This window comes from Neopsephotus bourkii, unplaced genomic scaffold (genome assembly GCF_033783945.1).
Source record: "Neopsephotus bourkii isolate Nb327-2 ecotype Australia unplaced genomic scaffold, CSIRO-AGI_Nbou_v1 NB_1370, whole genome shotgun sequence".
Taxonomy (NCBI): Eukaryota; Metazoa; Chordata; class Aves; order Psittaciformes; family Psittacidae; genus Neopsephotus; species Neopsephotus bourkii.
Window position 1 is genome coordinate 1 of NW_026901849.1, and position 24,039 is coordinate 24,039.

General features: G+C 48.4%; 6 protein-coding genes across 6 annotated transcripts; 4 read left to right on the forward strand and 2 right to left on the reverse strand.

The window, feature by feature from the left end:
- The first annotated feature begins 734 nt into the window (after positions 1 to 734).
- LOC133219550 (feather keratin Cos1-1/Cos1-3/Cos2-1) lies at positions 735 to 1,615 on the forward strand. Its single transcript, XM_061366954.1, has one exon. The coding sequence runs from the start codon at positions 1,017 to 1,019 to the stop codon at positions 1,320 to 1,322; it is 306 nt and encodes a 101-aa protein (XP_061222938.1). The 5' UTR covers positions 735 to 1,016; the 3' UTR covers positions 1,323 to 1,615.
- Positions 1,616 to 4,122: 2,507 nt separating this feature from the next.
- LOC133219618 (feather keratin Cos1-2-like) lies at positions 4,123 to 4,934 on the forward strand. The gene has a single exon (XM_061367045.1). The coding sequence runs from the start codon at positions 4,375 to 4,377 to the stop codon at positions 4,678 to 4,680; it is 306 nt and encodes a 101-aa protein (XP_061223029.1). The 5' UTR covers positions 4,123 to 4,374; the 3' UTR covers positions 4,681 to 4,934.
- Positions 4,935 to 6,969: 2,035 nt separating this feature from the next.
- LOC133219616 (olfactory receptor 6F1) lies at positions 6,970 to 7,922 on the forward strand. The gene has a single exon (XM_061367044.1). It carries the CDS (start codon positions 7,056 to 7,058, stop codon positions 7,920 to 7,922), a length of 867 nt encoding a protein of 288 aa, XP_061223028.1. The 5' UTR covers positions 6,970 to 7,055.
- A 3,930-nt stretch (positions 7,923 to 11,852) lies between these two features.
- On the forward strand, positions 11,853 to 13,725 carry LOC133219551 (olfactory receptor 4D1-like). Its single transcript, XM_061366955.1, has one exon. It carries the CDS (start codon positions 11,883 to 11,885, stop codon positions 12,834 to 12,836), a length of 954 nt encoding a protein of 317 aa, XP_061222939.1. The 5' UTR covers positions 11,853 to 11,882; the 3' UTR covers positions 12,837 to 13,725.
- Positions 13,726 to 14,289: 564 nt separating this feature from the next.
- Positions 14,290 to 22,463, reverse strand: LOC133219552 (olfactory receptor 6Y1-like). The gene is made up of 2 exons (XM_061366956.1): positions 21,550 to 22,463; positions 14,290 to 14,820 (listed from the first exon to the last, which is right to left on the reverse strand). The coding sequence occupies exons 1-2, from the start codon at positions 22,461 to 22,463 to the stop codon at positions 14,772 to 14,774; spliced, it is 963 nt and encodes a 320-aa protein (XP_061222940.1). The 3' UTR covers positions 14,290 to 14,771.
- SDR39U1 (short chain dehydrogenase/reductase family 39U member 1) lies at positions 15,095 to 19,166 on the reverse strand. Its single transcript, XM_061366957.1, has 7 exons — positions 19,147 to 19,166; positions 18,798 to 18,904; positions 18,396 to 18,478; positions 17,673 to 17,794; positions 16,952 to 17,095; positions 15,893 to 16,731; positions 15,095 to 15,569 (listed from the first exon to the last, which is right to left on the reverse strand). Exons 1-6 carry the CDS (start codon positions 19,160 to 19,162, stop codon positions 16,316 to 16,318), a joined length of 888 nt encoding a protein of 295 aa, XP_061222941.1. The 5' UTR covers positions 19,163 to 19,166; the 3' UTR covers positions 15,095 to 15,569; positions 15,893 to 16,315.
- Positions 22,464 to 24,039: the final 1,576 nt, after the last annotated feature.

Genomic DNA, 24,039 nt, shown 5'->3' on the forward strand with positions numbered 1-24,039 from the left:
CCAGGTAATGGCAGGGGCCGTGTCCCAGTTTCCGGCACTGCTGCCTTTTAATTTCCTGGCTCATGTGCTTTGCCATAGGAAGGCTTCTGTCAGTGCCGGGATGAGAAGCCCAAGGGTTTCCAGGCAGAACCACGTGAGCGCAGCAGAAGCCTCCCATCAAGGGCTGGTGCATCCCGTGCAGGCAGGGGATGTGCTCCTGGCTCATTCCTGTGGGCTTGCTTGTGGCCACACTGTGGGAAATGGGCACTGCCCTTGTGCTTCTCTTCCGCATGCCCAAGGATTTCCATGGAAGAGGTCACGGCACAGCCTTTCCTCTTGCTCCCCTCAGCTCTCTCTGAGGGAAGGATATTGTTGTGTGCAGATGGGCTTCTGCTGGGAGGGCTGGAAGCTACTGCAGCACCAACCTGTGCTGGGCCTACAGTTGTGGGATCCTCCACTGCAAACCCTTGGGCTTCTCATCCCGGCACTGACAGAAGCCTTCCTATGGCAAAGCACATGAGCCAGGAAATTAAAAGGCAGCAGTGCCGGAAACCGGGACACGGCCCCTGCCATTACCTGGGAGGGTTTGCATTTGCCATGGGCTTGCCAGGAAATTCCTGCTGCCACAAAGGTGCCTGTGGGCCTGAGGCACTGCAGGGCCACTATAAAAGGCAGCCCAGGTCTCTGCTCCTCATCCACTTCTCTCGCCTCCTTCTGCTGGGAATCAGGTGAGTGCGAAGCCTCTTGTGCTGCTGCTTCCAGAGCAGGTCGTTCCTCCCCGTGTGTCTGAGCTGAGCGGGGCTGTGGTAGCGCAGGGCTGGGAGCTGCTTGTGGTGGGAGAGGGAAGGGGAGAGAAGGGCTTGTGCAGAGAGAGGCTGGGACTGAGCTGAGCTGGCTGCTGGGCTTGGAGGTGCTCAGCGTGTGCTGGGCCGGGAGGTGCCTTGGCTTGCCCAGGCTTGGGTGCAGAGCTGCTGCTCCCGTGTCCCATCCTCTGCTTGCCCCTGCCCTGTGTCCAGGTGAAGCTCCAGCATCCAGACATGTCCTGCTGCAACCCGTGCGTGCCCTGCCAGCCCTGCGGCCCGACCCCGCTGGCCAACAGCTGCAATGAGTGCTGTGTCAGGCAGTGCCAGAGCTCCACCGTCGTCATTGAGCCTTCCCCCGTGGTGGTGACCCTGCCCGGCCCCATCCTCAGCTCCTTCCCTCAGAACACCGTTGTGGGCTCCTCCACCTCCGCTGCCGTTGGCAGCATCCTCAGCTGTGAGGGAGTGCCCATCAACTCCGGGGGCTTCGACCTCTCCTGCATCACCAACCGCTACTGCGGCACCAGGTGCAGACCCTGCTAAAGCTGCTGCCAGCATCCTCGGGCAAGGACCTCCACCACCTCCCACCATGGATCTGGACAGGAGATAGAGCTTCGCGGCGCTGTTTCCTTCTCCCACTCTCCTCTCCATTCCTTTCCTGTCTCCACCTCCTGCACCAGCCCAGTGGGGACCTCTTGGCCTCCCTCCCTCCCTGTGAGGGACAGGCAGGCGGACACCCTGCAGGAGCTGCACCGCATCTTGGTGCCTGCCCCTGGTGCTCCCTGGGAGCCACCTCCTTTTCTTCTTTACACTCATTAAAGTTGTGCTGCATCCAAGCCTGGGCCTCCGAGTCCTTCTTCTTTCTGTGGGCACTGTTCCACTCTATTCAGGGGAATATTTGGAGGTGGGGGGATCAGCGTCACTGCAGTGGATTTTGTCTCTTGGAAACATGGTAAATTAATTTTCTGTTTCATGAATTTATAGAACCATAGAACATTTTGGTTTGCAAGTGACATTAAACCTCATCTCATTCAAATTGCCCTACCACAAGCATGGACACCTTCCACTAGAGCAGATTGCTCTAAGCCCCTGTGCCCAACCTGATCTTGAACACTGCCAGGGATGGGGCAGCCATGGCTTCTCTGGGCACCCTGTGACAGCCCCTGAGCATCCTCATAGGGTAGAATTTCTGCATAATATTTCATCTAAACCTACGTTCCTTCAGTTTAAATCTATCACTGTTGTCCTATTACTACATACCCTTCATCAAAAGTCCCTCTCCAGCTTTCCTTTAGCCCCCTTAGACACTGCAAGATACTCTAACGTCTTCCAGAGCCTTCTCTTCTCCAGGCTGAACAAGTCCAGCTCTCTCATCCTGTCTACATAAGAGACTCTTCAAGTGCAAGCATCTCGCCAATTGCTTACGTACCAAGTGGTCCATCCATCACTTCTATGTCTCTCCATTTTAGAGACAAGGGTGTCGTGCAGGACAGTTTCAAGACCTAGGAGATATTTGGGTTCTATAGAAAGGCTTGGATAGTTCTCCTGTCCAGAGTGTGCAGTGGCTGAGAAAGCAGAAGGCAAAATTGCAACCATGCACTCAGTAAGAGGAGATTTTTGTCCTCCTGGTGACCTGATGGGCAGAATCCTTTGGGAAAACAGTGTGAAGGAGAGTCAGCAGGGCCCAGAATGAATGTGGAATACAGCAGTTAAGATCTGATGATGATAACATTAAAGAAAGCACCATAATTACCTCCATCACTTCCACTTCCTGAAGGGTCTACCATGGACATTTTCTGCTGAAACTTCTATTTCTATAATTGTGCCTCATACTCGGTTGGACCCACTCCCCTGGGCTTATGTGGCAAGGCTTTGGTAGCAGGAGGATGAAGGGTGCCGGGGTGGTTTCTGTGAGAAGAATCCAGGGGCTCAACAAATGTTCGACAGAGTCAGATCCAGGCAGCTCCAAAATGGACTCGGTGCTGCCTAATGCTGAGCCCATAAGTCTGGTGGTGCCCCTGTGAAAAGGTGTTTAAGAAAGGACAGACTTCTGCCCAGGAAGTGAGGGAAAACCCACCTGAGAACCAATCCCATGGACACCAAGGCCAGGGTAGGAAGAGATGAAGAAGGTGCTCCAGGTGATGGTGGAGAGATACCCATGCAGGCCAAAGGAAAGACAGTGGTGGAGCAGAAATCCACACCGCAGCCCATGGACCATCCCATGCCAGGCCAGGCGGGTTCTTATCTCAACCCGTGGGTTTTATTTGCTTCCCATTCTCTCCCCCATCCTGCCCAGGGCCTGAAGGGAGCGTTTGAGCAAACGTCTGTGTGGTACTTCGTTTCTGACTGGTTTTAAACAACAACAGTCCCTCTTGGTGGGCAATATGGGGTAAGAAGGGTGGAGATAACGACGGATCTGACCAGAACGTGTTATCATTTTGTTGTACTTGGTAGTGCCCGGTTATGACATGATCTAACCACTGGTCATGGAACTCATCAGCGTGTGCTGCCAGTCACCTTTGTCCCTCGGGATCCATCTGCTGGGATCTATTCACAATTATATCTTTGGCCTTTTCCCTGCAGGAAGAGCCAACCGGTGACACAAATGCCTTCCGTCCTTCCTTCCTTCTTCCTTCCTTCCAGGATCCTCCTTCTCCTCTAGGATAGTCAAAGTACTACCTGAGGATTGTAAGGATTTTGAATATCCTTTGAATAGCCCTGAAAGCTGCCTGGTTCTTCTCCTAATATCAAGAAAACCAGTTGTATCTTAGGTTAAACGCACACAACAATGGCCTTACCTCAGAGACAGCTGAGGGGAGCAAGAGGAAAGGCTGTGCCATGTCCTCTTCCATGGAAATCCTTGGGCATGCGGAAGAGAAGCACAAGGGCAGTGCCCATTTCCCACACTGTGGCCACAAGCAAGCCCACAGGAATGAGCCAGGAGCACATCCCCTGCCTGCACGGGATGCACCAGCCCTTGATGGGAGGCTTCTGCTGCACTCACGTGGTTCTGCCCCAGAAACCCTTGGGCTCCTCATCCCAGCACTGACAGAAGCCTTCCTATGGCAAAGCACATGAGCCAGGAAATTAAAAGGCAGCAGTGCCGGAAACTGGGACACGGCCCCTGCCATTACCTGGGAGGGTTTGCATTTGCCATGGGCTTGCCAGGAAATTCCTGCTGCCACAAAGGTGCCTGTGGGCCTGAGGCACTGCAGGGCCACTATAAAAGGCAGCCCAGGTCTCTGCTCCTCATCCACTTCTCTCGCCTCCTTCTGCTGGGAATCAGGTGAGTGCGAAGCCTCTTGTGCTGCTGCTTCCAGAGCAGGTCGTTCCTGCCCGTGTGTCTGAGCTGAGCGGGGCTGTGGTAGCGCAGGGCTGGGAGCTGCTTGTGGTGGGAGAGGGAAGGGGAGAGAAGGGCTTGTGCAGAGAGAGGCTGGGACTGAGCTGAGCTGGCTGCTGGGCTTGGAGGTGCTCAGCGTGTGCTGGGCCGGGAGGTGCCTTGGCTTGCCCAGGCTTGGGTGCAGAGCTGCTGCTCCCGTGTCCCATCCTCTGCTTGCCCCTGCCCTGTGTCCAGGTGAAGCTCCAGCATCCAGACATGTCCTGCTGCAACCCGTGCGTGCCCTGCCAGCCCTGCGGCCCGACCCCGCTGGCCAACAGCTGCAATGAGTGCTGTGTCAGGCAGTGCCAGAGCTCCACCGTCGCCATCCAGCCCTCCGCCGTGGTGGTGACCCTGCCCGGCCCCATCCTCAGCTCCTTCCCTCAGAACACCGTTGTGGGCTCCTCCACCTCCGCTGCCGTTGGCAGCATCCTCAGCTGTGAGGGAGTGCCCATCAACTCCGGGGGCTTCGACCTCTCCTGCATCACCAACCGCTACTGCGGCACCAGGTGCAGACCCTGCTAAAGCTGCTGCCAGCATCCTCGGGCAAGGACCTCCACCACCTCCCACCATGGATCTGGACAGGAGATAGAGCTTCGCGGCGCTGTTTCCTTCTCCCACTCTCCTCTCCATTCCTTTCCTGTCTCCACCTCCTGCACCAGCCCAGTGGGGACCTCTTGGCCTCCCTCCCTCCCTGTGAGGGACAGGCAGGCGGACACCCTGCAGGAGCTGCACCGCATCTTGGTGCCTGCCCCCGGTGCTCCCTGGGAGCCACCTCCTTTTCTTCTTTACACTCATTAAAGTTGTGCTGCATCCAAGCCTGGGTCTCCGAGTCCTTCTTCCTTTTCCACCTTTGAGAACACGTTTCATTTGAACTCTTTAGAAATCCACATTGGTAGATGAATAATTCACCAGAACAAGCCTGGCAACTACTTCATTGTTTGGAAATGTAGCGAATACCTCACACGATATATGTGCCTTCTAGGTAGCATACATTAAATGATTTATGGCCAGTTGGTACCTGGGCATGCAATTATTGTATTGGTATACATTTTATGGGTAGATGATCTGTGACTCTTCAATTTCCACTTTTTTTGTCAATAATGAGGGTTTTCCTGTGTAGGCCATTTGATTTGTAAAGTGAAAGCAAGGTTTTACAAACAAATTGAACTGATCTGTTTAGAGGAACTGGCACTGTCAGGTTCCCTCTTTGCACCGTGTTTCCCCTACCAGCCAGGAATTAATGAATGAAACTAATAAACCTGTGCCCAAAAGAGATAATATGTACCAGTTTTGAAACATAAATCCCTCTAAACAAAGACTGTTCACGTCTTATTTTATGTCCTTTGAATCCTTTGCATTTACAGCAAATCAGAACGTATGGTAGAAATTATGTTAAACTTCTCTGTGCTAAAAATATACTTTGAACATTTATAAGGAAACATGAATATTAGAAACTTGTGTCTCCTGACACAAGTTGGTGAAGGCCTCATCTGAACCTTCAATAGGTCTCTGAACTACATTTACCTGATTCAAAGTTGAATGGAAACAGTTCCTCTCAAGTGGAGGAAATAGATGAGAGCAAACAGCTCCTTCCCTAGGTGAGGGGTAATTGCATGTTTTCCCAAGGAGTGACTGTGGAGCCCTGGGGACTTTCATTCCTTGGGGAAGGGCCCGTTCAGGAAATATTTGTACCTTGGAGCTGTGCTGCACTCATTCCTTTTCTCCCAAGGTAAGTGATGGAAAAGTGCCGGCTCTAGAAATGCTCTGCTTTTCACCGAGAAATGGGTGATTTCAGAAGAAGAATCCTGCCTTTGCACTTCCTGTTGTCTCTAACCATGATGGAGAGCTTTTGAATGCTAGGAAAGTGAAAGCTAAATTCTCTCTAACCCTGCTTGCATGTGCTTTGTCTCCCTGTCACTGTATATACATTCATTTTTCTCCTCCTTTATCCATCACTGTCCGTGTAAGGCCCTGAAATTGTAGATGACCCTTCTTCAAGAAGGAGGTCTTCCTGAGATGTCTTCCAATCTGAATTATTCTGATTTTATGTGTCTATACTACCTCTTTGCCTTTCTAGCTATCCTTTTATATTGATGTAAGGGGCTTTATTTGTGTGTGTGCATTAAACCCATCTGTATTCTTTGCTACCTGTTGTCCATTTATTTCTGAACTTGTGTGCTTATTCTGTCTGTGTAACTATTCATCCATTGCTCTACGTGCTCCAGCACCTCTCTTCTTCCCTTTTCTGTTCATTATCCTATGATTCTCTACTTAGTGATTTGACTCCATTTCTATATGTGAATCTTACTGTCATAATTCCTTGCCTTGACTGTCCAAAGTCACAGCATAGGATTCACCTGTCCAGCCTGGACTCTTCCTGTTAAAAACATACAGATCTTGCTTGTTTTCTGTGTCATATTGACTTAAAACTGTGTCAGTGGGGAGAGAAGTTATCTGTGTACAGACAAGTGAATACAAAATAAGGCACCTTATTTTCAGAAGTCTCAGTTGGATGTGGTTGAATCTCAGTTAAAACATTGAAGACATCACTAATCAGGCTTTTAATAATTATACGTCAAGTTAATGGTCTCAAAGAATGAAGGGGCATCATGAACCCTTCACTCCTTTCGGACTTTTCCTTTTTACTGCTGTGAGTATTGGTGGCCGTGCTCCTGGCGGTCTATTGGTGACAGGAGAACACTTTTTTGGCATAGTATTGGGCAATCTGGGCTATGATATGTAATGCAGAAAACAAGTAGCAATGCACTGAACAAAGCTCAGAGTTTTCATTGTCTTTTGTTACTTAGATGAGTCTTCTGTCTGATGTTCCAAGAGGAAACCACAGTGCCCCAAATGTATTCGTCCTCCTGGGTTTTCCTGGCCATCAGCATCTGAAAATGTCTTTGTTCGTGCTGTTTTTCATCATGTACATCTTGGCACTCCTGGGAAACTTTTCCATCATGGTCTTAGTGAGAAGCCAGCCACAACTGCATACCCCCATGTACTATTTCCTCTGCAACCTCTCCTTCCTCGAGATCTGGTACACCACAGCTTGTGTCCCCAAAGCTCTGGCAGTCCTCCTGGGTGGAGACCCAACCATTTCCTTTACCAATTGCCTTCTACAGATGTATTTTGTTTTCTCTTTGGGCTGTACGGAGTTCTTTCTCCTGGCTGCCATGGCATATGACCGTTGTTTGGCAATCTGTTTCCCCTTACATTATAACTCTATCATGAATCACACCCTTTTAACTCAACTTGCCTTTGGATCATGGTTTTGTGGTTTCTTCTCCTTAGCCATACCTGCATATATGATTAGCACATTGTTTTTCTGTGGCCCTAATGTTATTAATCACTTTTTTTGTGACATAGTTGCATGGATCGTCCTCTCCTGCACAGATACCACCTTGCTTGAGTTAGTGGTCTTCATAATCGCATTCATAGTCATCCTTGGCTCATGCACAATAACCCTGGTCTCCTATATTTACATCATCTCTACCATACTGAGAATCCCATCAACTGTAGGCCAGCAAAGGGCCTTCTCCACTTGCTCTTCCCATCTCACCGTACTGATTATTTGGTATGGTTCCACCATTTTTCTCCATGTCAGACCTTCCATAAGGGACTCATCACTGGATTTAATGAAAACTGTTCATGTACTTAACGCTATTGTTACACCTTTGCTGAATCCTGTCATTTATTCTCTAAGGAACCAAGAGGTGAAAAAGGCTTTGAAAAGAACACTGCAGTTCAGGTCCTGCGCTTGAACGGAGACTGTCACTCCAAGTTCATACTGTGCTTCAAGGATTTGTGTTACTTTAAATACTGAGCTTTTCTTGGAGACATGAGTTTGGAGCATGTGTTAAAGAATATTATGTGGACAAAGTGTGGACCTGGGAGGCATGGATTGATTTCATCTCTGGCTATATCATAAACTTTCTTGACTTGAATCTTCCTACATGTCCAGATGTAATATCTGGACACCACACAAACCACCGTGACCTGATTCTCTGAGAATGAGGTATAAAAATGCATAGATAAGCCCTTGAATTATGACTGTTCCACTCAATTTCAGAAACCTGTGTGAGGAATTTCACCGAGTCTCCTTCCTTGCTTCCTTCCTGCCTCGAGAAGGAGGAGAAGGAGCAGGAGGAGGAAGGTTCACCATCTAAACTGAATTAAAATAAAGATGATAATTTAGTCACAGAATCAGTGATGGTTCTTTTTTCTCTAAATCATGATTTTATTTCTGTGATTGTTATTGCCTAGATCCAAACTTGCAACTCATATTACAAGAACAATAGTGGGGAACGACAGACCAGTCAGTCTCACTTTAGTGTCCAGCAACATCATGGAGCAGGTCCCCCTCGAAAATATGCAAAGGCACATGGAAAATAAGGAGGTGACTGGTGACATGACTTCACTAAGGGCAAATCATGCCTGACAACCTTGGTGGCCTTCTACAATGGGGTTACAACATTGATGGATAACGGAAAGGGACATCATCTACCTGGACTTCTGCAAAGCATCTGGTACTGACCCACACAACATACTTGTCTCTAAAATGGGGAGCTGTGGACCACTGGGTGGATAAGGCATTGGCTGGGTGGTTAATGGCTCAATGTCCAAGTGGAGACCAGTGATGAGGGGTCCAGGCTGTGGCCAATATTATTTCACATCTTTGCTGGGGACATGGAGAGCAGGACTGAGTGCACTCTCACCAGGTCTGCGGATGACAGGCTGAGTGGTGGCTGACACTCTAGAGGGAAGGGATGCCATCCAGAGGGACCCTGACAGGCTGGAGAGGTGGGCCAGGGTGAACTTCATGAAGGTCAGCAAGGTCAAGAGCAGGGTGTTGTGCCTGGCTTGGGGCAATCCCAACCATGGACAAAGGCCTGGTGATGAATGGATGGGGAGCAGCCCTGAGGAGGACTTGGAGGTGATGGTTGATGAAAAGCTCAACATGAGCTGGCAGTGTGTGCCTGCAACCCAGAAACCAATCATGTGCTGGGCAGTATCAAAAGGGTCAGGACTAGAAGGTCAAAGGAAGTGATTCTGTCCTTCTACTCTGCTCCTTTGGGACCCCAGCTGGAGTACTACATTCAAGTGTGGGGCCACTAGGATAAAGAACACATGGATCTGCTTGAGGGGGTCCAAGGAGGGCCACAGAAATGATCAGGGGGCTGAAGCACCTCCTCTATGAGAAGAGAGAGAGGGAGAGGCAGAGAGAGGAGATGGCCACCAGGTTTTACCTGTTGACTACTTATATGGTCCTGTCATGGAACTCATAGTACTGCAGGGAGTCACATAGAGAATTCAGGGTCATGGAGGACAGAAGGACATTTACTGAGCCTCATGGGCTTGTGGGATTCCCATCTATGGAATAAAAAAAACCAGGAACTTTTTAATTCATTCCCTTATGACATAATCCCTTCTCTCCTCAACAATACTCTTCTGTGTTTCTTTTTTCGTGATCCTGTTAGTAAACCTCACAGGGATTTCAGAAAAAGGGTCTGAGATTAGCAGCTGGCACAATGCAGTCACCAGAAAATATAATATCCAGAGGACAAACAACTCTTTGTTTGGCATTTTCTCTCTGTGCTTCTCTCCATAGTTTATGTCATAACTTGTCTGAGGAACTTTACATCATTTTCATGGTTATCAACGACCCATGGCTTTATAACCCCGTGTACTTTCTGCTGGCCAGCTTGGCCTTTTGAGAGGTTAGTGTCTCCTCAGCCAATGCTACCCATTTACACATGATGACTTTCTCAGACTTGGTGGACAATAGATGCAGCAACAGGCTTTAAGTGCCCTTATCTATCTGTAAGATCTTTCTTCATAATCCTTCTGTGCTGTCCTTTTTCTCCTCTCCCCAAGGGTTTAGCTGCCTGTGTTCAAGATCAGCACTGATTTATTATGGTTGTTTAAGCTTCTGTTAACTTGTGAAGCAGCTAAGCTTTGAGAAAGCTGCGGGAAGCCTCATGTGGGGATGCTGTTTGCCAGATGCTTGAGGAGTTAAATTTTTAAGCTTAGGTCCTCTTCTTGTTTCTTGCCCTTGCTATGCTGCAGGTATGCTGTGACAGCCCAGTGTGAATAAAAGGTGGATGCTCTTGGATCAGCAAGTGACAATAGATCATCTGCAACTGCTGGAATGATGGCACTGCGGACTTTCTGACTGGCATCCACACTGGTACCTGCTGTAGTAAATTGAGAAGGTAACACAGCTACAGTGTGCAGATGTGGGGCAGGAGAAGCTGTCAGTGCCAACCTGCCACCCAAGAACCCAGCCCTGAGCCTGGCTGGACAGAACCACCTTCCCCTGAGCTCGACTGGAATGGTGATTTTGGCAAGTATCACTGAACTGTGTTTGAATGTGCCTGAGTGTCTCATGCAGCTTATCCTTCGCTTGCTCTGCTTCTCACATTGAGCTCAGTGGTGTCATTGTCTTGGTCCCTGGCATCCTTTTCCTTCAGGCAATCGCTGAGTTAACTGGTTAACATCAACGATTCTGCTTTGCTCTTCTTTGTGTGTATTGTGGACCAGCTTTGCTGGTGAGCTGAGCTGCTCCTGGCTGCCTTGCTGTCAGTCTCAGTCCCTGGCTTGCCTTCCATTGCAGAGCAGGCATCTCTTCCTGCTCCTGACATCTTTGCTTCCAGGATATTGCTAGTCACAGCAATGCTCTGTGTATTGTTTCAAATGAAAATCCTAACAGGGTAAGGGAGGAATAGACTACTCTAAATTCTTTACTGACAGAGCCACAGCACAAGCCCAAATTGTCTGGCAATCCCTGATCGGTTTGTCCTGTGGTTCCTCTCTGAAGTGAGCACTGACTGTCTATGCAAGGGGACACATACCCTAAGAGGCAATGACCCAAATTCAGGCTTTGTTCGTGCCAGCCATTCAGCAAAGTGTGTCAAACCAACTGGCTCTGTATACTTCATCCCCTACAGAAGCAAGCAGCAGCAAGCAAAGCTTATTGTCCATAGCATAAAAGAATCTGCCAACTGGTAAGACATGCCTGCAAAACAAAGAATGTGCAGTATATCCTGTTTCCCTTTGGCTACGGAGGAGTAGCCCAGTAAACACTGCTTGCCAGAGCAGAAATCTATTAGTGGCATTAGCAAAACCATTTTTGTTCAGACCCAGGAAAGTTCGTACAGGTTTCACAGTAACTTTGCTCCTCACATCTGCTTTGATGCTTAGAGAAGATGCATAAATGGGTTTTGTTCGGGTTTTTGGTTTGGTTGGGCTTTTTATTCCTTTATTATTTTATCTTTGGAGTCCTCCATGGAGAAGAGGAACCAGGCAATTCTGAGACTGCAGGCAAAGCAGTCTGATGTGGAATAAGGGGCTCTTGATGCCTGAATGGAATAAGGTAATGTTAGGGATAAGCACTGTTGCATTGAGGAGGGGCCAAAGCCTGCATTACTGGGGAAACAAAAGTCTGTTTATGAGGATAGCAACTAACTATAAAGTTACACTGGATTTCAAGAGTACAGATGCAGGGAAGCCAAGCTGAAGATGAAAGAAAGCAGTCCCCAACACTGGCACTACCTCTGCTGAACAGGATTTGCACTGTTTAGTGTGGGGATATAAGGAGGATTCTAGGATGGGAATTTCTGAGCCAGAGGCGTGCAAAGACGACCCCTCTTGGTGTTGAAAGCTAACTTCACTCTCCCTTCTAAATTCCTCTCACAGGCATGCTCAGAGGGTAACAACTGGAGATGCAGAACATAACCAGTCCTGTAATGGAATTTGTTCTCCTGGGTTTCAACAACAGTCTTAAGATTCAGCAATCCCTCTTCACAGTCTTCTGCCTTGTCTATCTGATGACCTGCTTGGAAAACATCACCATCCTCACCACTGTTATCACTGACTACCACCTACACACACCGATGTACTTCTTCCTGGCCAACTTAGCGTTCACAGATATTGCTGAATCATCAGTCACTACTCCCATTCTGTTGTCAAGTCTCCTCTCCCAGCCCAGATCTGTTCCAGTCAAGGAATGCATGCTTCACATGTTTTTGTTCCACTTCATCGGTGGTGCTCATATCTTTCTTCTTGCAGTGATGGCAGCTGATCGCTATGTGGCTATTGTTAAGCCCTTGCAGTACCTGACTGTAATGAACCGTGCAGTGTGTTTAGGTCTAGTTGTAGGGTCATGGGCAGGAGGATTCATTCACTCTGCAACACAGATTACTCTGCTTCTCCCTTTACCTTATTGTGGTCCAAACACCCTGGACAATTTCCACTGTGATGTCCCACACGTACTGAAAGTGGCCTGCATTGACACCTACCTGATAGAGCTGCTGATGGTCTCAAATGGTGGACTGCTCCTCATACTAATTTTTGTCTTGCTGCTTATTTCATACACTGTCATCTTAGTCAAGATAAGGAGGCAGTTCACCAAAGGAAAGCACAAAGCTTTTTCTACCTGCATAGCACAGATAATGGCAGTAAGTATAACATTCATTCCAGGAATATTCATCTATGCTCGGCCCTTCAAGACATTTGCACTGGACAAAGTGGTCTCTATCTTCTTCACTGTGGTTGTTCCAGTGCTGAATCCCATGGTCTACACCCTGAGAAATGCTGAAATGAAAAAGGCCATCAGGAGACTTTATTTCAAGGGTTCTGTTCTCAGAAGGAACGGGAATAGCTTAACTCCCTGCTAAATGGTCATCCTTTTGCTTTGTAACTGGTGTAACTTATCATTATTGAAATATCTGAACTTCCAGCAAAGACAACTGCAGAAGAGAAATTCTTTCTGGAGAACTGTTGGAGGAAACTTGGATCCCTTTACATTAAGTGCAGTTCCCATCCATACAGCCTGTAGAGTGCAGAGCAAGTGACATCACTTTAACAAGAAATCAGGTTGTTTGCAGGAGTAGAGGGATCCTGCTGGCTTTTCACCACTATCATTCCTGTTACCATCTGTAATGCTGAGTGACTTGTCTCTTTTGAAACCAGGAATTCCTTATCTATGTCATTCAGTCATAATTGTATCCCAATACAACCAACCTGGGCCTAATCCTGCAACATTAAAACCAGTTTCCATATTGAGATCAAGCAAAAGAACTCCTCCCTATTGATATGGTTATGCTAGCCTTTGCAGGCTGTCTCTGTTAGGAAACAGCACAGACTTCATCTAATTTGGTGAACTGACAGTAAAGGCAGTAAAGGATGGGGCAGGAGATCTTTCAGTATAATGTTCATTTTCCTTTAGTTTGCTTGCTCAAGGAACAGGCAGCGAGAGCCATCGCAGGGTAAATTCACTGCCTCACTTCAGAAACTTCACAACAACTACTTAATGCCTAAGTGGTTTTTTACATCTTCGATGTAGTGTTTGTTTCACTCCCTCCAGGGAACTTAGCTTGCCTGTGGATTACTGGAACTCCATAATTAAAACACAGGAGAACCAGAGTTAAGGAAACTTCACTTAAGCTTCTAATGACTTTGCTTCTGGGAGCTGATCTACTTTGAAATCTGTGAGAAGAGCCAGAGAATTGATTTTTGCTTGTTTTATTCCTTGTAAAGACAAGACTGGAAGAAATCTCTCTTTACAAAAAAAACTTAATTAATACAATACTCTATATAGACTATATATATTACTTAATACAATACTTAATTACTCTAGTAGAATAACACTGAAGCACTTTGACATTACATTTCAAATGCTTGAAGCTTTTAAATTCATGTCTTTTTTAAAGATGTTTCAGACTGTGCTCCAAGAAGAGACATCCAAAACAATGAATGCATTTAGAATAAACCTTTTTCATAACTGCTGTAGGGCACTCCCATCAGACACTACCAGCAACAACAGAGGGCACACTCCATCATCTTGGAGGAGTCTTGGAGGTCAAGGGACATTACAAAACACTAGAAGGCGGCTAATATCACCCCCATCACCCCAAGATGGGCTCAAGGAGGATCCAGGAAATTATAGGCCCATCAGTCATACATCAGATGACGATGGAGCGAATCCTCCTGGATGATGGTGGAGCAAATCCTCTTGGAGGCTATCACAGGTGAAACCAAACACATGACTGGGAAACCCCAGCACAGATTCACCAGGAGCAAATCGTGCTTGACAAACCTGATCACCTTCTACAACAGAGTAATTGCTCAGTTGATGTAGGGTGGGAATGGACATTGTCTACCTCGGTTCAATAGTTTCCCACAGCCTCCTCCTAGAGAAACCAACACCTTACAGTCTAGGCAAGTGGTGTGGGAGTTGGGTTGGGTCTGGCTGACCACCCAGAGGGGGTGAATAGCCCCTTTTCCAGTGGTGATGTGTCACCAAACTGTCCCTCATGTCATGGTGTAGGTGCCCCTGTCAAAACATATATGCACAAAACTCCCAGCTTTTCTTTCCACCTTCCTCTGCATCCTAGGGAAGCTTGAGCAGTTCCCAAGCTCAGTAACCAGATGGAGCACTCATGGTAGTCACATCTCCCCTTCTCAGGATTAGAAAATGGAAATAATACCTTTCCTATCTACAGAGCTACTGTCCTGGATCTTGTATTCAGCTGTCCTCTGAAATGTAAGTTGTCATTGCTACAGGATGGCCTTATCAGTAAATCCTTCAGAGAAGTGATTATTCAAAATGCTTAACAGCCCTGATGGGTTTGGGCTTTTCTCTGCTCCTCTGCAAAGTGCGTCTCGTTGGTTATACAATAAAAAGCTGGTCTCCACACACAGAGGTGAGCACAGGGGCAGAGCAACAGGTAAACTATGCTAACTTAACCAGAGAAAGACATCCTAAATCAGCTCTTCCTAGGGCAGTAGCAGGAGAGCAATCAGCCCCACACTGTTGGGGTGATACCCATGCTGGTCAATCAGTGGCAGCAGCTTTCTGGGTCATCTGAGGCAGAGTTACTGCCTATGGGCATTACGGCCTAGACACATTATGGAATGAAGGTGAAAAGCATCCCAGGATTGTACACGATTTATTCTAGGATATTCAGGGCAGGAACCACATGCTGGTTGGTGCAGTTGCCTGGCCCTGCCCTTTGCTCAGTGCAGTCTCTTCTGTCTTCTTATTAAACTTCATTGCTAACTATCTTCCTGGGTGAGCACTGTATTCTGCATGCATGCGTGTGTGGGGGGGGCTGAGTGCAGTAACTGGAGACAGAAGGCCTGTCTGTGGTGCCAGCACAGTGAGCAAGAAAGGCTGTGTAAATGTGTAAGCAACTATCCAGGCAGCTGAGTTAAGTGAAGAGACCTCTATACCAGCTGTGTGACAACTGGAAGCATTGGTTACTGGAGGGACCAGAGGTGGACAGTAGCTGGAGACATTCTAAGCTCTGGTGGCTGAGACACCAATTCTCTCCATTTAAGAGAGAAGGGGCTACACAGCTGGGTCATGGACTGAAGACCAAGTAGACAACATCCACAGCCTCTCCCTCCTCCACTGAGCAGGTCACTTTGCCAGAGGAGATGAGGCTTCGTGAGCAGAAACTGCCTTTCATAAACCCATGCTGTCTGGGCCCAATCACCTGATTGCTCTGCTGATGAGCTCTCCAAAAGCTATAGACAACCAGGAGTTAGCAACTGGTAAGGATGCAAACCTGAGTGCCCAGGGTGTTGGATAGAGTTAGTGGGACCACGTTACCTGTTGAGGGAACGTGCAAGGGAGGGGAAACTGGGAGCAACAAAGAGGAGGTACACAGAAAAGGGGTATAAAAGAGGTGCGTTGGGTGTAAAGCAGGGCCAGTCAGTACTTTATCACCACCAGTCAGTCAGCATTTTATCACCACAGTGTGTCCTGTCTTCCTATAAAAGCTTTTCATAATGCTCTCTGTGTAACCTCACTCTATCCCATGTATTTGTGCTGCAAGGACTAAGTGCCAGCTACTGAGGGATCAGCACGAGTGGAAAAGGGAAGATGGCAGATTCAGCAGTCACAACCCTCAGAGGGGCTGATTCCCCTGCCCAAAAGCAAGTCCTGTGGAGACTGCAGATGACAGTAAGAGGGGTGACTCTTAAACTGGGGATGCACAAAGGGAGACAGAAAGGGAACAGCTTGCTCATCTTTGTACGGCAGTAGGGAAGAGTAAACCAGGGGCAGGGCTTGCCTCTTTCACCCAGGGGAAGGCACATGAGCGGGGCTGCTCACAGAAACCGGGCCCAACCCAGCCCAGCTGAGGAGTCCTCAAGACACGATGTCCTTCAGTGCTCCTGGCAGGTCCGGGAAGATGAAGCTGTAGCCGCTCTCCAGGGTGTGTTTTGGCACCACTTTCTGGCCCTCCAGCAGCATCACAGCCCGCTCTGCACCAAAGACAGCCCGCACAGCCCAAGCAGGCATGGGCAGCAGCGCTGGGCGCCCCAGGGCAGCAGCAAGCTCCCGAGCAAAGGTGCCATTGGAGGTGGCAGGGGAGGTTGGAGACACACCGTTGAAGACACCTCGGAGACCCTCAGTCTCCAGGGCATGACACACAATCCCTGCCAGGTCCCGAATGTGGATCCATGGGAAGGGCTGGAGCCCAGAGCCCACTGGGCCTCCTAGTCCAAGGCGGAAAGGCCAGATCATTTGAGAGATTGCACCACCACCTTGGCCCAGCACTACCCCTGTGAAGAGAACAGAGTGAGAGCACAACTCCCCCCCCCGAGCCTCCCAAAGGACAAAAGCCCCCTTCACCCCCCAACCTGCAAACAATATAGTCCTTAAAGGGCTTGACTGCAACAGCACCCCAACGAGGTGAGGCACAAGACCTTCTCCCTCCTCTTCCCCCTCCTGCCCCAGCACCAAAGCAGAGCCACCCTGAACAGGCATGATGCCCCATCTCACCAGATCTCACCACAACACCACGAGCTGGGCTCCCAGGGATGAGAGCTGCAGCCTCCCAGGAGCTCACCAGGCGTGAAAAGAAGTCAAAATCCCCCCCAGGACTGTCCTCAGTGTATTCCACTGTGGGGCTAGGTCGGTAATAGCCTGTGGGTGTAAGAGCAGTAAGAGGGTCAGGAATGAATCAGCCACCACCCCCTTCCCCAACTTCCTCCCTGCCTCCAAGAGCCCAGAACTTGATCACTCCATCACAGACATCCCATGTGAACAGCACAGGGTCCTTCTGATTGCAGAGACAGTTTTTGAAGTACCAATGTGCTCTGCAAGTTCAGAGGGATGCACCAATACTCAGGTTGTGCTGGTAGCCCTAAGAACCAAATACAGCAGCAAGCAACACACTGATCTACCTGAATAGAAAAGGTGCATCTAAAAATGGGCATCAGTGTGCCAGCTTTAAGGACTGTAGCAAGCAGAAATGCAGAGATATACAGGGGGATTCAGCTGAGGCCCTGCTTAGGTAACAGCAAAAGGAAGCATAGGGACACAAATTCCTATCCAGCAGGAGGAAAAAGCTGACCAAGGGTTCCTGAAACACAATGACATGTGCTGGCAATGAAGGCAGCATTTCAAGGCAAGACCCCTGCCCCTCAGAAGTGTGTTTCTGTCTGACGGTTTGCCTCTTCAGGTCAGCACAAGGCAGGCCTCAGGCGGGCCCAACCAATACCTACGCCGGTGACGACGACCCAAGCATGAGGTGGCTGCTCAGCATCAGCAATGGCTTTGGCCAAGGTCTTGGTGGTCTCAACGCGGCTTCTGATGATCTCCCTGCAGAAGGCATCGCCCCATCTGGGAAAGGGAGAGCCACTGATTACAATCCCCATGAGAGCATCCCAGGAAACAGCACCAAGGGGCTCCCACCAGACCACCACTGACAAGCACAGGAGAGGTCATAAGAACTCCCCCACGCTCCAAAGCAGGGGGAGGATACGGGGTCTTATTACCTAAGTACATGGGGACTTTGGGGGATGGTGGCCCCTCACTTCCCACAGAAGGCCATAGGTTTTGCACTGCCTTAGGATAAAGGTAGCAGAGAAGCTGGACACTAAAGTTAGGTGATGTGAATTCTTTCCAAGTGCCTGGTGAAGGCATTTCCAAACCCACCCTCATAAATCTTTGGTTCTAACTTTACATTGTCTAAATGTATGCATCCGGTGTAATTCTGGATACACAGAACTACTCTGCCAAGCCTCCAACGTGTCTTCCAAAGGTCTCCCAGGACTCAACAGGCCCACAGAAAGGTTTTGGATACTTGAGAACCCAGATGTCAATTGTTAAGGTAACCCAAGTGCTTCCTGGCCAGTTTCCTCCCTAGATCCCTTCCATATCTCTGTCAGCACTGGCCTGTCTTGCTTTCACATTGGAACAGCACCATGGGACACCAAGGTACCTGCGGAAAGGGTTGAGGACATTTTCACCAGCCAAGTTCACCACAGCGTCGCACTGGGGCAATCCAGACTGGGATAGCTGCTCCTGGGCAGGGATAACAGGGACATCACAGAGCAGCCTCCCCAACAACCAAGCAGTGCAGACTCCTAAGGACTCCAGCCAGGTCCCTGTGACACTGCCTGGAGCACAAGCATGAACGGAGATGGTTTTGCCCCTTGGATGGATCTCCAGCAGAACCCACCCCAGTGCCTAGAAGCCACGGAGCACTCAGAGGCCAAGAGAACATCCATAGGTCCTAGACTCCCCACTGCAGATTCCCCATACGCCGCAGCAGGCCAGGGCAAGCGGCCTTGCTCCTCAGCCCCGGCACATCCTCCCTCCTGTGACCGCTCCTCTCCCATACCCAGCTGATCCGGTCCTTGCCCGCCTGCCGAGAGACGTGGGTCACTTCATGGCCGCGGCTCCGCAGCAACCGGGTCAGGGCTGTGCCCACGAAGCCGGTCCCACCACCTCGGAGACAGACAGGGCGTCACAGACCCGCACTCAGAGCACCCTGCTCGCGGCTCACCCTAACCCCTTCCCCGTGTCCGGGCACCACGCACCCTGTCCTCCCGCCGGGGTGCTCCAACCCCGGCCCGCAGCACCCGGAGCACCCTCAGGGCCCTCGGGACCCTCGGTACCCTCAGCCCAGACCCCCCCTGCCCCTTGCATCGGGCTCCCTCCCGCACGGACACAGCGCCCCCCGCACTCACCCACCAGCACCCGCATGGCGACCCCGACCGCGTGGGCCCTGACCGCGCATGCGCCTCACCCCCTCCCTTCGGCTCTTAAAGGGCCAGCGCCCCCTCCAGCGTTAACCCCTCCAGCGCCAGAGCGCAGGGCCGGGGGAGAACGCGTTATGTCGAGGATGTCATCGTGCCGCTGGGCTTTAGATGTCTGTTCTGGGTGAGACACAAACGCTGTCCACCTGCAGGCAGCTGGGAAGCCTTTGCTTGCCACGAAGCTGCCTGTGTTGTCCGCTCGTTATCTCGAGTCCTTTGAAGAGCAGGGGGTGCTGAAAACAGTGTTGATAACACAGGAATGTTCAGCTAAGGGTTTAGCTACTGCTGACGAGAGCTTGTACAATGTCAAGGCCCTTTCTGCTTCTCACCCTGCCCATCAGTGGGTAAGCTGGGGGTGGGCAAGAAGCTGGGAGGGGATGCAGCTGGGGCAGTGGATCCTGATTGACCAAAGGGATATCCCATACCAAATGACTTGATGCTCAGCAAAAAAAGCTAGAGGAAAGAAGAAGGAAGTGGGGGACACTTGAAATGACAACCGTTGTCTTCCCAAGTAAGCCCTGCTTTCCTGGAAATGGCTGAACAACTGCCTGCTGATGGGAAGTAATGAATGGATTCCTTATTTTGCTTTGCTTGTGCACACAGCCTTTGCTTTACCTATTAAACTGTCTTTATCCCAACCCACAAGGTTTATCACTTATCTCCTTCTGATGCTCTCACCCATGCCACTGAGTGGGGAGTGAGCAAGGGGGTGTTTAGGGCTTAGCTGCCTGCTGCAGTTAAACCACAAGTAACTTACCAGTCTGATCTATGCTATCTTTAAAATTCATGGGAGAAATAGGTGCTGTTGGAGAATGATTCATAACATCTATATGTTAGATGCAAATGTTCAAGCTGTATAGAAAAAATATGTTTCGGGGGGAATCCATGCTGATATATCTAACTCCTTCTGTGGTTGCTGTTCTCAAATGCAAAACTAAAGAACTACTGGGTTTATTTTTCTTTGCCTTCTTTTCCATGGAACTGTTCACAGTGTATTGTAGATTCATATTGCATAAATTACCCATTGTCGTAGCACATTTTCTACTAATACCTGGAACACAGACAGCACTTCACATTCTGGTGATAGCTTCCTAGTGTGGGCCACTTCAAGCTGTCCTTGACACCTCTCCTTGAAACTGTGATCAAGTCCTCAAAAAGTCTTGTTTGGATGAGCTGTATCCATGACAACAGGATGCACAGAACAAGCTCTTCCACAGGTGTCTGAAGGTTTCCTGTCTGGAAAGCCAGATGTTTCACTACCTGCAGAGTCTGAGGAGGCAGTCTGCTAGTACAGAGCAGAGTGTGCTGATGTGCTAGTCCATGTTAGAAATGAAGGGCTCAGTTACAAACTCAAACCCAGGTTTAACACGGTCACATGCATTCAGCTGACAGATATTTAATGTTTATTACAGAATAGGAAACATTTTGAATCACTGTGATATCCAGAGCATGGAGTCGAGGCACCTTTTATCAGATTTTCTCCCAGATGATCAGTATTTAAACACATATGCATCAGGACTCCTTCACACTCAATGGGAAGACTCGGACTGCAGTCTGTGGGTCAGACTTTAGCGGCGTGACTCCTGCTGACATACTGCTGGATCCAGGGCTCATGCAGATTGAAGGAAACAGTGATCTGTGCTGTCAGCTGTGTCTGCATTTCTTCTTGGAGTGAATTCTTTGGTGTACCCTGGGTACCAGGGCTCTGGTGCAAACCAGGGACTGAGTCCAAGGGACACTGTATCTGTGCCACAGCACGAGCTACTCATGCTATATTCCCTCTATTGCTATATTAGAAGAGTTGTCTCCTTCTGAGGATGTTTCATTTTATCCTAAATCAGGTATCTAAGAAAGTTTACACATCCTTTTCCACTGCCTACTTTTTTCCAGGGGATACCAGAATCTCAAAGTAAATGAATCAGATGTGGGTATCTGCATTTTGCATGCCTTTTACAATCCCACCCAAAGTTTTCTGGACCTAGCAATATATCTAGGGCAAACAAAATCTGGGGTTCCATTTCTGTCATTGCCAAACCTTCTCTTTAAAACTGGAACAGTCATTCTGCTGAAGGCTTTTAAGAAAGGTAGGCACCATAGAATCCTAGGGGAAAAACAAAGAAGCAAAACAACAAACTGTAGTATATACATAGGGCAAACTCATATTTGTCAAGGTCTAGTTCAATAAATATGGTCTCTGGTTGCATGAATAGGAGAGGTTCACTTCATCATGGGCCTCCTGACTTTAGTTCATCAGCACTGCCAGTTGATCTCTGTGAGCAAAGCGCCTTCTCCCGAAGTCTTTGGTTGATTTCTTAGATGTGTCTTGTGCAAGTGAAGGTCTTCCTCAGGACACACCTGACTTCTTTATTTCTAAGACAGTATATGAGGGGATTCAGAAGTGGCACAACTACTGTGTACAGGATTGATACGAACTTGTTAGCACTGTAGGTGTACATGACCTTAGGGTGGGCGTATGTGAAAAGAGTGGTGGAGTAGAACAATATCACTACAGTCAAGTGGGAACTGCAGGTGGAAAAGGCCTTTTGCCTCCCATGAGAAGAAGGGATCTTCAACACGGTGAACATGATGCAAATGTAGGAGGTGACCACAGTACACAGAGGCACCATGATGACCAGCAGAGCCAAGACGAAGTCTACCAGCTCAGGCAAAGAGGAGTCACTGTAGGAGATATTCAGTAGGGGTGAAATGTCACAGAAATAGTGATTGATTGTGTCTACATCATAGAACGAGAGCTGGGCAATAAAGCTCAGCTTGATGGAAGAAGTGATGAAACCACACATCCAGCAGCCAGCTGCCAGCTGAGTGCAGAACTGGTGAGTCATGATGAGTGAATATTGGAGAGGTTTGCATATAGCCAAGAAGCGGTCATAGGCCATAACAGCTAACAGAATATACTCAGTACAAACGAAAGTCACAAAGAAATACAACTGTGTCATGCAGCCCTGGAAGGAGATATGTTTTTCTTGGGAGAGAAAATCTATGAGCATCTTTGGTTCAATGACAGAAACATACCAGATCTCTAAGAAAGACAGGTTTCCTAGGAAGAAATACATGGGTTTTTGCAGACTGGGGTTGGTTCGGATGAGGAGAATGATAAGGCAGTTTTCCAACACAGTTAATAAATAAGCCAGAAGTAAAGCAGAGAAGAGGAGTAGCTGCAGTTCAAGAGTGGTGGGAAAACCCAGGAGAATGAAATACCTGACACTGGTTTCATTCCTCCCACCCATTCTGTAGGGGAAAGATGAGCCTTATCGACCTGCAATAAATTACATCAATGAAAGCTAACCAGACAGGCTTACACTCGTATCAATATATTACACCACATTTAAGGCACTGTAAAGATTCAGACACTTTCTTGCTGAGTTTCTGGAAATGAATTGTGTGCAATTCATGTACTCAATTCAGCATTGTTCATAGTAAAGCTGTCAGCATGCTTTTTACTTCATACTTCATGGAAACCAATAGGAACTCCCAGTCCTGTCTCAGCTAAGACACAAGGCTAAAAGAAGTCACATGAGTCGTTCTATCATATTGTCCATCCAGGATGAAGAGAAGTTAGGTTATGAGCTTTCAGATATACATTTACATTGACAATGTTTTTGTTTCTACACCTATACATTTCTAAAGTTATACCATGTATATCCTATGAACTGGGAAGTTCCGCAAGGATACATACAATTTCATATGAAAAGAAGGCAAACACATCTGAAGAACCCCATTAGAGGTATCTATGGCTAGCTCTGAAGAGCCTTATAACTACATAAAGCTTACGGAGAGACAAACATACACACAGCATTCCACATACAGCATAAGCATAAACTCCTTATAGCTCTGGGTCTGGTTTGTTCATAGCTAACTCAGATTATTCCTTCCAAGTTAAGAACACCTTAGCCTGCTCTTATAAAAACAAAACTGGTCTCAACCTTCTGTAGTGGCAATTCAGAGTGGAATCCACTGCCTTAGATGATCCTGGAGAGTATGATCAACAGGGAACAGATGAAGCATAGACTGTTGTGGCAGTTGCATGGTTTACACCAACACAGATAAATCTGCCACGTTATTTATATTCAGTGTCTCAATAGGTTTGATCTAGCAAATCCCAGTGGAAGCAATCACAGAAAGAGGGGGGATGTTATTGTTTCCTCTATGATTCCATACAGAGAAACTCTGCATATGTCTAAGGTTTTGTCTGAGACGCTGAACCCAGCTCATGTTAACTGGTATCTGAGGCAGAGGGGAAAACCAACCACCACAAAGTCACAATCCCAAAGCCCTGGAGCTGAGGATGTGGCAGTCATTCACCATAACTTGGGCTGGGCTGAGAGAGAAGGGAGAGAGTCCAGCAGAGGCCAACAGTGGTTTAGAGTATGGATACTAAGAGTAGTGCTGCTCTTGTTTTGTCTGGTGGGAAGAAGATTAAGAGGTGATCTTGTATCAGCCTGTAAGAACCATTAGGGGAGTTAGAAGGAGAACAAGGAGAACTTCCCAGTTGTGACAGAAAGTCTACCATGTGGCAAACCCCACAAACATAGCTGGGTGCATCTGGAGAAGCCTTTTTATGCAGAGGGAAATGCAGCCTTTAATGAGATCAGATCCAGGGAAAGGCTGAATCTCTATACTTGTAGGTTTATGATTCTGTTGTCTCAAATGGTTCTAGAGCCTTAGACATAAGCAAAAGAGCTGAAGCCAGAGCCCTGCACAGATGCAGTTCAAATTAATTGATTTGCAAATAACAGGTTCTCGTCTCTGCAGTCTCTGAAATTGTCACAGGTTTGATCAAGCAGGGACACAATGGGGTTGGTT